The sequence below is a fragment of the Charadrius vociferus genome, unplaced genomic scaffold (genome assembly GCF_000708025.1).
Source record: "Charadrius vociferus isolate BGI_N301 unplaced genomic scaffold, ASM70802v2 scaffold298, whole genome shotgun sequence".
Lineage (NCBI taxonomy): Eukaryota > Metazoa > Chordata > Aves > Charadriiformes > Charadriidae > Charadrius > Charadrius vociferus.
Window position 1 is genome coordinate 953,939 of NW_009649936.1, and position 10,883 is coordinate 964,821.

The following is a 10,883-nucleotide window of genomic DNA, read 5'->3' on the forward strand; positions in this document are numbered from 1 at the left end:
GTTGACCCAAAGGATGTAACAAATGTGCTTCTAGCTCCAGAAAGCACTTCAGTTCCAACCCATTCAACCTGCCCTCTGCTCTGAAATGTAACGTAACCACACACTGTCAGCATCTCCGTATGAATGGCACAGAAAGCCTGAGCATACAAAAGTTTCAGTGCATTAGAGTCAACAAGGCAGAAAATACCTTATTTTCAGAATTTCCTAATCCTAGGAAGAGGTTATGAAGATGGCACCTCAAACCCAAGAACTTTTGCTTTTGGAAACTGAGTAATAGCAAAGTTACACTTCTCAGTTCCCCCCATCTTTTGAACCTAATCCAACATTTCCTTCTAGGTAAGGAAAGGCCCTTCTCAGAGTTCCAGGTATCAAGACATTTCCCGTCCCAATGTCGTGGTTTAACCCCAGCCGGCAACCATGCAGCACACAGCCGCTCACTTATTCTCCCCCCGGTGGGATGGGGGAGAGAATAAGAAGAGTGTAAGTGAGAAAACTTGTCAATAAGTAAAGCAAAAGCCGCGCAGGCAAAGCAAAGCAAAACAGGCATTCATTCCCCGCTTCCCATGGGTAGGCAGGTTTCAGCCATGTCCAGGAAAGCAGGGCTCCATCATGTGACTTGGGAAGACAAATGCCGTAACTCCGAATGTCCCCCCTCATTCTTTCTTCTTCCCTCAGCCCTATATGCTGAGCATGACTACCCCCCCTGCCCCACAACCTCCTGTGCACCCCCAGCGCCCCACCGGCAGGGTGCTATGAGGAGCAGAATATGCCTTGACTCTGCGTAAACACTGCTCAGCAGTAACTAAAACATCCCTGTATTATCAACACTGTTTTCAGCATAAACCCAGAACAAAACCCCATACTAGCTACTATGAAGAAAATGAACTCTACCCCAGACAAAACCAGCACACCCAAATAGACCCACGCAGAAAAAGAAAGCAGGGAAAACCCCTGGAATCCTCAAATCCAGGCAAGTTTACACAGTAACATTCTCGTTCACAAGCTACAAAGAAAGTCTGAAAGTGCATTTGAGCTCAATACTTAAAAGTTTTCACTTGATGTATTTTTTTCTTTAAAGTATATCATTAGCTAGAATGCCTTTAATGTATACAATTTCATTTATTTCAAAAATAGAGTAGTCTTGTAGAAAATGACCCAATATATTTACAAAAATAAACACTTTTAAAAAACACAGTTCTTAAAAAAATACTAGAAACAGTAATGAAAAATTCTATGACATGGGATTCCTCACAAAATATTAAATAATCACAGTGTAACCACAATTATAAATGAAATTTATACAGCTTAAATAAGGGTCCTGCCCTAAAATGCCCTTTGAAGAAGTGTCTCTTCTCTAAACAACACACGGAGCTCAAATACACACTGAGGAGTATCTGCTTGACCCTATGATCCATGCTTTAGCCATACAGGCAGCTGGTAAAAGCCTAGGACTGCTGGAGCCCACAATTCTGGTGCTGCTCAAATTATTCCAGAAGCTGTTTTGCTCATAGCAGTGTGATTTGGATGAGATGTGATGAAAGCCGCCTGTGGTGCCCCCCAGCACTTGGGCTCACCTTTTGTATTACTGAAGAAGGTCAGCAAAGAACAAAATAAGACTCTGGGTCCTGTGTGACCCTGTAAACAAAACTAGGCATATTCTGATGACCTTTTACATTATTCTTTGCTGCTTAGGTCCATTAAAACAGCTGAGCAAGGCACATCCATGGCAAATGAGCTCCAAGCAGCCACAGCCATCACAGCTTCAGATGGGTCAAGTTGTTGCCATATTCAAGTTGCAAAGAATCTCAGCTGACTTTTGTAGTATCTTCAGATCCTCCAAATGTAGTGCCTCTACCAAAGCCAGGTGTTTTTTGAGGTTCTCTTTGTTCCTTTTCAACTGGGAAATCTGAAGTTTATACAAATGGGATTAAATTACTAAAAATTCAGATTATTTAATATAGGACACGAACATAAAATTTTTGTAAAGCTCCTCTGTGGTACAGATTCCATGAACTACATCAAAGTACAGTATTTTTTTTAACCTTCCACAAGAGAAACTGTAATAGTCAAAGAAAAAAATAAAAAAAGAGAAGAAGAAAAAAAGGAAAAAAAATGGATAGAAAGCAGACCAAAAACAAGGAGGTGAAGGGAAGGGAAATGTTTACCTGGTATCAGGCTCCTAATTCCACACTATGCTCAAGATGTTGCTCAAGACCAGATTCACCTCATACTCTGTGCATGTAAGTGTTTCCTTTGCAAAAGTGTGGTTTTAATAACCCTTTCCATGATAGCTATCCAACTTGACATTAAATACACATGTTGTTTGCCAAAGTTCAGAAAGGAAGGAGAGAAAGTTTTTGTAAGAGTACAGACCTCCCTCACAGGACACTGGCTGATATCAGTAGCTCGTTTGACTTGACTGGCTTTAATGAACACAGCTTTCGCTTTCTGCAACAAGGCACTTGTGGCAGGTCTGCAACATCTTATGGGCCCACCTCATACAAGACAGCATTTTCTTTTAAGAGGTAACCTCAACAAACACATTAATACTGTAAGCAGAGCAAAGTTAAACACTTTTCCCTTGTTTACACGGCTTCATGTAAGCTTTGTAACATGCCTCCCTTCTTTGCTGCAGCCACAAATTCTGCTGAGCAATTAGTGCCATCAGTCACCCTGGAAACAAATCCTACACTGCCCCAGTGTAGTCTGTTCCTTCCGTCACTCTGCTCTCACCCCAGAAAATTACACTGCTGTACATTTATGCTAGGAGAGAACGAAATCTGGGCTACTTTGTTCTTCCAGTCAAATTACCTGAAGAAGGACATGCTGTGTCTCCTCTATTAAAAAATGGCATATTTTTGCTGTTACAGTCAAAGCCTGCTGTTCGTTTCTGGCTGAAATTACATCACCAAGCAGAGTTCTCCTCCAGCAAGTACTAAAAGAAAAACATTTGAACAACACACAATCATTTGCTGTATCCCCCAACTGAATGACAAGCATACGGTCATGCTAAAAATAACACCACTGGCATAAGGCGAGTATGGTCATCATATACGGAAAAGGCACAAGGCTTTCAGATACAAGACTGATAAGGCAAGCAAAAAGAGAAGGAGGGATTTAATGGTCTGGAGCAGAACTTTCAAGCCTCCACCCCTACCCTTACAGCCAAAGCGACAGTCTGCACTTAGACCAACGCTTCCAGTCTTCACTGCTCTGCCTTGCTGCCACCAAGTTCAGCAGCACCAGTGAGGAGTAAAAGCTATTCACTCAGAACTTACTAGCACGGCTTCCACTAAACCTCACCTCACATACTGACAAATTTCATGGGCTTGAAACCAATACCACAGGGATTTACTTTTAGTTTTTATAATCAACTTATTCCACTCAGCAACAAATCTTCTACGCATAAACAGCTTCAAACAAGAGAAAACTTTTTTTATTGTTATAATTTACTGTTACAAGCAAAGCCCAGGTAACCATTTTCTATTAATGCTGTTTAAAGCAAATTTGCCATTTGGAACGAATGTTTAAAACTGCGCTGACAGTCAGTGGAGATGAAGTTCAGTGATTTATTTGGTCCTAGAATTTCAGAAGCAGCCTGTGGAACACATGCTTCAAAGAAATCAAACAAAGTCAATAGCATTTAAAAGTCCCATCAAACCAACAGGAAAAAGGTCTGCAGTCTGAACCTTAAAGTATTATCTCGTTCTCAAAATAGAAAGGGAAAACAACGGGGTGTATCTAGCGTGTAATACAAGAAAGTAAAAGACCAAAGCACCAAATAAGCAGTGACTTTACATTATATGGTGTTCTTTGCTTTTCCTCTATGCACTTCTCAGCTGGAGTCAATGAGATAGACACAGGAAATCCAAATTGTCCCAGTGTCTCGCAAACAGCCAGCAAAGAGTAAATAAAGGAAAATGTCACATGCATATTGTCTAAATATTCAAAAAGTACTGAAACTTACAATTCATCTACTCCAAGACTTAACAACTTGAGGGCTGTGAGGAGTCTCCAAGATGGTCCATCCCATCCAAAGGTCAGGTTCCTAAAACGTCAGAAGTGATGAGATCCAGAAAGTACAGGTGATCTTTTACAGCATGACAGCTTCCTTCCTGACAAGTGTCAACCAGGGAAGATCTGCTGTTTGCAACTAGAGGACTCCCCTTACTCTGCTTCCTTCCACAGCTAGGAGACAGTCTGGACCTTGAAACCTATCTCAAGTTTAGATATTGGTGTTTACCACTTCCACCTTCTCCCAGAGACAGCAAGCAAATCAGTTTGTTAAATAAAACAAAGAATTATTTTATGCTGGATTTTGATACCAGAAGCAAATTTGGCTCTCAAAAAAACCGAAATGAAAGCTCACATGGAAACAAAAAACTTGAGTAGATACCTACTCTAAGAAACCATGATCCTTTAGAATGGAAATTTTTGCATTTCTCTGCTTGTCCAGTGGTGGAAAATACATGAGGAGCATATCTGCATAAAAACACATTTTAGGTATTTAAATGGTATGCAGAAGAAACCACAATCCTCAATTCTGAAGTGACATTTCAACCATATTTTTCAAGCAGCTACAGGACAAAGACCAAAACCTGCTACATTTTGATGAACGTTAACATAATAAAAAATGTATCTACTTCTCAAAAGCTGTCAGCAATCTCCAGGACCGTATCCTTATAATGGAAATTATGACTCAAACTAAAGTTATGAACCACTCTCAGCAACTTCAGCTTGTGTGGATCAGGACTTAAATCCTGAAGTTGGAAGCTCTACATACATGCTAGTAAGAATCGCAATTTACAAAAGGAAAAGTTTCCAAAAAACACTCATTTTTAAAACTCCAATCCTAATATTCTATGCAGTTCTAAGTGCTATCAAACTCTATTCCACTTCTTGGAGATGCACACAAATATCTTGATGGCACTTAAAAAAATCACAATGCCTTAATATGCATTGTGCATATTCATATATACATATGTATCCGCAAGTGCATGCACTTCTTCACTATCCTGTAGTTATCCCTTTGTACCCACATCTCCTGTTGAAGACAGATGGCATTAATATGCTCAGATGTTCTGCTCTCTACTATTGTACCTTTCAATGTCAAGACAATCTATATATCCAACCTGATGTGACATAAACACAGCTGTGAGGGTTATTCATGGCAACAAATCCATATTCTAGTAGCAATCGCTGGTTATCATGAGGCCCATAGCAGATAAATACTTCTTCATATTTTTTGCACTGTGAATTTGTCCGAACTTCATAGCTTCTTGTGTGCTCATTAAACGCAGCCTTTACCTTCAAGAAATTAAAAATAAAAAGTTTTACTCTTGGCAGGAAGACAGGGTGAAAAAGGAATCAGACCTTGAATATTAAAACCCAACTGTATTGAGCATTCCTCTAACTGCAATAAAACAGATAGTGTTACAGATGTCTGAAAAGGCAAGCCATTTGGACAATTCCACACCAGGACACCAGGATTACTCTATAAATACTATTATGAGGAAGAATAAACATCAAAACCTTAGTCTGCAGGATGTGCCACCCACTGTGTAGATTTATCACAGAGGCCCCAAATCTGCAAATAAAAGATGGCTTCATGGAGAGCTGGCCACTTTTGTGCTATCTGAGCTCCACGTTGGCACACAGCCCCTGACATAAGGTGGAACTGCTCTATACACTTTCTTAAGGATGCCCACAAGCTTCAGCCAGAGGTGGAAAACAGAGACCACATAACTGGAGATTTGTCTCAGGAGCTGGAGCCTTTCGGGAGAGCAGAGTAGGGTTAAATTCGTAAGTGACTCTCCTCAATAGCTACCCTGAATGCAAATATTATCCAGCCATTCTGGGCTCTCCCCTGTACCTTTGCTACATAAACTGAAACATTTGAATCCTCTTTATTCAACTGCCTTGGGCTGAATAGCAAGCTCCAGGGTATATACAAACCACGAGTACTCAGCCTGTGTGTGTCCTCAATAGACAATTCCCCCACTGTGAGATCTCTCACTGACCTCCAGACAATCCTAATCCATCACATAAATGCATACTGTATTGAGATAGTGCATTCACAAGTAAACTAAGTGATCTATTTTTAGTTTCTTACCTGAACATTTGGACTGTGGTTTAGCAAATCCAAATATGGCGCCAACGCATAAACATCTGGCTCAAGAGAAAAACATTCCTTCTGTGAATGTTTCATGTATATTGTCCTGGTATTAATAGTGCACCAAGCCCACTCTAGAGCACTGTAGTTAAAAATAGTTCCTGTGTTCTCAGCAAACAAAGGTTGCAGGGAAGAGAAAAAAGCTTTGGAAGACACGTACAACTCATGGAGAATCGTTCTCTGCTCCTGTGCCTTCTTTCTTAAAGGTTCAGGAAGAAGGCTTACTACATCATGCTCCAAACAAACAGCGCAAGTGTATGTCTTGGGTAAAATATCAAGATACGGCTTCCACAGAGATTTCTCACCAGCATGCTTCTCTGCTATTAAAAAAGTGCACAGTGCTATCAAAGGAGATACAGGAGGCTTCCATCTATTAGAAAATAAAATAAAAATACCAACATAGCAGATACACAGAGGTGAGATAGGAAACGGATGCAGCAGTATTTTATCTTTCTTCTAGTTCTTTTAAAGGTTATAAATAGCTTCTATTTTAAACTTCTTTGTAGTTCACCTCCAAGTCCTTTTGATGATTTCAAAGGGGCTATAAAAAGCTGGCTCACCTCTTGGGTTGTTTTTTTGTTTTCTGGGGAGGGGGAGAGAAGTTTAGGATATGTAACAAGTACTCAACGTCCAGCATAAGGCTTTGTTTGGAATTTTCTAAAAGGCCATGTTCATGTGACTGCTTTGTAACCCCATTTGATCCCCTTTCTCCTATTGAAGCATATTCACAAATTCCCAAGAAACCATTCATAACTGGCATTTAGGTCCAAGCTGGCTCTAGAGGCAGGTCCAGTTCAAGCCTGTAACATCCCTGCAGCTCTGCCCAGCTAAAAGGGGATGCTCTGTGTGCAAGCCTTACTCATCTGAGCATTCCACGTGCATGAAAGTTCACAAGAAATACTCATACAAGTTAGGGTATTCAGTTTAAAGCCCTACCAGCACTTAAGATGATTAATCTACTGATGAGCAACCCACAGGAAAGATCAGCTTGCCCATAAAGCGTCACTTTTCACTTACTTCACAATGTATTCTCCCAAGCAGCTACTAAGGACCGTGCCTGTGGTGAGTAAGCATTTCTCAGGCAGTGAAATAACCAGATCCCCTGCCTTTGAGGGAGAAAAAAAAAACAACAAACCAAAACAAAACAAAAAAAAAACACAACACAAACAAAGAATAGTAAACATCAAGTGTAAATGACTCATCTACTATGTGATTTCTGAACAGAGAGATATTCCCCAGACAACACCAATGTCAGGAAGCAAACAGATGTGATGCTGAACTGGATGGAAACTGGCATGGTTTTAAAACAGTCACAGTCCAGGTGAGGAGGACGATCGCAGTCAGTAGGAACTGTCACCTGCAGAAAGTCAGCTATTCACAGGAAGTTTGGTGTCTGGCTATTCACTTTCTTTGTACTGAGATATATTCTACATCAGATCTCACAAATACCTGAACTTCTGTCAACAGAGCAGTATGCTGTAGGGACAATTTAGGTCATGTCTATTCCTGAACTTGTTTGCCAAGCTGCTGTGTGTGTAAATTAGGTTTCATGCCTGGCTTGAGCCACATCTGTCCACGCCTGTAGGGAGAGAACATGAATCAAGCCAATACTCTCCCCTTCCCATTCCTCTCCCGAGTTTCCCTATCTTGCTCAAGCCCAGTTGAGCCTAGCTCTGATTTCACTCACTGCAGACTCCCAGCACTGTGGAAAACATGAGCCTCTGGCTTCAACTGCTGGCTCTACCCCTAAGCCAGCATGAGAACATACACTGTTCCCCACACATGATTTCTCTGCTGCATCTCCTTCCTCCTTATTGCTATACTCTCTATTTTGTAAAACGCTCTGGGTCTGATTCCCCATTATTTGATACACTATTCTCATACCAGTTCGGAAACTTCTTCAACAAGCCTGTTTTCTGAGAAGCACTTTTCAGTAAGAGTTCAGTCTTTCTGTGCCAATATCTGAAGGGTGGGGTATTTTTTTCTACCTTTTCTTCTGGGAATGACAGAAATTATGATTCCATTAGCTGGTCTACCAACAAAGAAGAGGGCCATCAAAGTGAGGTTAAAGCCATGGTTTCACATTATGGCTAAGACAATCTAAAGCCAAACGCTGCTTAAAGCCTCATTTCTTTCCTCCATCCCCCTTCCTGATATGTCATTCCTCCCTTTGTATCAGCACTGGCCTGACCAAGGTGGCAGATTTCAAGGAGCAAAGCTATCAAAGCTAATAATTTTTTTGAAGAGATAGTTTTCTGTTAGTTTAGCTTCCCAATGCAACTTACCACACAAGTGTAGAAGAATGCTACAGCCATTGCAAAAGAAACCGTGGGAGCCAGTGGCTGAGGGAGAAGGCATACAGGAGGGAAGAGGCCTGCTCCTGGTTTCAGTTAGCCACTGATTGTCTTAAACTGGAACACAAGACTACATACCCTCTGTAAATGAGTACAGGAATGTCTTCATCCTACAAGTTGTCAGGGTATGTAGGATATCGTCTTACGGCTATGTCAACACTGCAAATTTTGGTATTAGGCTAGAAATTACATTCACAACAGGGACCATGAAGACCTTGCCTGGAATTTTGAGCTTTGCTTGTGCAAAAGTCATTACATCTCAAAGAACCTGAGGAGCTCTTGCATTAGAATCAACATTACTAACCTGAAGAGCTTTTGTCGTCATCAGTCCTCTTCCTGTATCTGAAGCAAGAACAAAGAGAATGCTTAAATATATCTATATATGTAAAATACAGAAGACTATGATAAGCTGCAATTAACTAACAGGCCAGCAAGGAAAAGCTCTAAAAGAACATACATCACCTCTTACAAATCATAAAAGCCAATTATGGATTGTTCCAGATATATACCTCCTCTCTTTGTTCTCTGATTCTCTTTTTTCTTTTCAGGACCCTGTGAAAGCCCTTCCCCTGCATCCCCTACACCACTTGCTGTCCAGTTCTAGCAAATACCCAACTTCTTTTCCCCAATTCTTTCTTTAAACACATCTCTCATCACTGACTGCTGTTCTTGGTTTCAGAGTGTTAACTAAACTTTACGATTTCTATTCATAATATTTTTTCTCTGATTCATACTATTCTCTCTACTCTCTCTTTAATAGTATAAAAGTTTTTGAAACATTCAACTACTTAAAGAGAAAAAATAAAAGTATATACCTTCACTGTAAACAGTACTAAGTGAATCACAACTCTAAAATTGTTTACTTTTCTGTATCACTAGATCTGCTGAACTTGTATAGAAGAAAAGGTGAAGACATGATAACAAGGTTAGATTCTGATACTGGAAAAACTTAAGAGATATTACTTTCTTCTTTAAAACTGTGCTACTAACTTAAAATCTTGACTTCTACAAAGAATTTGACATAGGTGTGTATGTTTTGTAGCATACTACAGCATCCTCTTACCAGAGTTTTACACGAAAGCATCTTTATGTAAGAAACAGCTTGCAGTACTTCAGGCCTCCATACTTACTTGTTCACCTTAAATGACATTCATGTGCATTTGCCAGAAGTCCTTAAAGGACTAATGGTAACCGGCTTTTTTTTTTCCTTGATGCCAGCCAGGTTTGTGATTCCAAATGAAAGCAGGAATCTAACATTCTCAGAAGAATGAAATATGTACCACCAATAAATAATTAAAACATTACCCCAGAACTGTGCTGGCCTTAAATTACTGTCTTCAAATCCTCTGTCTTTCAGCCACTTCTTAAGTTTAATGTATTCCAGTTCTTGACTGCAGTTGACTTTAAAAAAAAAAAAAAAGGGTGGGAGGAATTAATGGTATATAATAGCACTCTATAGGAAAATAAAAGAAATTGAAAAATTTTACCCTATGGTAGGAAAAACTGTATTTTGGACATTTTAGTATGGCATAATAGAATAGCAAGAAAAGCTCCCCTTGAACTAGTTTAATAAATTATTGGCCTCTGGGAACTAGCACAACTACAGGAGTTATTCAGCTTATTCAAGGCTCAAAGAATTTAAGAATTATGTAGTACTTCCCATTAGCCAGAAAAGAGAGCTCACAATATTCACCATGCTCTGCTCGGGACTGTAAATCAACGCTAGAATACTTGCATAGAAAACGCTAACATTTACAAATGTTATTTTCAAAGCACAAAGGTGTTTGACAAATATCGGTCACAAAATGCCCCCTTGTCAAACAACTGGTTATTTTATTATTGAGCAGTACTTCCAGTGATAGTACCTCCGTCCATCAAACGCTGCAAGTGTTTTCTTCTTCTCCTTCGACCTGTCCGGCCTCTGCTTTTCTTCATATTAGGAAACAGATTTTTGCCCTATTTAGACAACCTGAACTTAAAAAAAGAAGAAAAGTTACCTAAAAAATATTTAAAGTCCCCCTCAAATACCGCATGTTTCTTTTACCTCAGTAAGAGAAACCAGAGCACTGGCCGTTTAATAAGCTGCCTCTTTAAAATTTAGAAAACCCACTACGAGCAAAGCCCTAAGCAAGGGAGGGCGATGGGGGTGAGGGAGGAGGGGAAGCCCTTCGCCCCCGAGCACCATCTCGCCCACACCACGGCCCCGACCCGCCCGGAGCCCCGGCGCTCCCCCCGCCGCACGGCTTAGGCCTCTCCCGCCTTCCTGGCCTGACAGACACCACCCCGAGAATCGCCCCAGCGAAGCGAACGCCGCTTGGGACCGTCCGCGGCCCCTCGCATTTTAAGGCGGCGCAGAA

The 10,883-nt window shown here is 40.6% G+C and overlaps 1 protein-coding gene across 1 annotated transcript; it reads right to left on the bottom strand.

Moving 5' to 3' along the window:
• Positions 1-1,567: 1,567 nt before the first annotated feature.
• On the bottom strand, positions 1,568-10,461 carry SETD4 (SET domain containing 4). The gene is made up of 10 exons (XM_009891314.1): positions 10,392-10,461; positions 9,832-9,927; positions 8,831-8,868; positions 7,190-7,278; positions 6,113-6,542; positions 5,133-5,307; positions 4,401-4,482; positions 3,968-4,048; positions 2,812-2,935; positions 1,568-1,906 (listed from the first exon to the last, which is right to left on the bottom strand). Exons 1-10 carry the CDS (start codon positions 10,459-10,461, stop codon positions 1,772-1,774), a joined length of 1,320 nt encoding a protein of 439 aa, XP_009889616.1. The 3' UTR covers positions 1,568-1,771.
• Between the last annotated feature and the right edge of the window lie 422 nt (positions 10,462-10,883).

Bases quoted from the DNA above. Each gene is read 5' to 3' on its own strand.
- SETD4 (XM_009891314.1), bottom strand. From the start codon at position 10,461: ATGAAGAAAAGCAGAGGCCGGACAGGTCGAAGGAGAAGAAGAAAACAC. The intron at 5,308-6,112 runs GTAAGAAACTAA...AATTTCTTGAAG, and splicing joins ACCACAGTCCAAATGTTCAG to GTAAAGGCTGCGTTTAATGA. The intron at 2,936-3,967 runs GTAAGTTTCAGT...TTTTTCTTTTAG, and splicing joins AGTCTTGGAGTAGATGAATT to TACTTGCTGGAGGAGAACTC.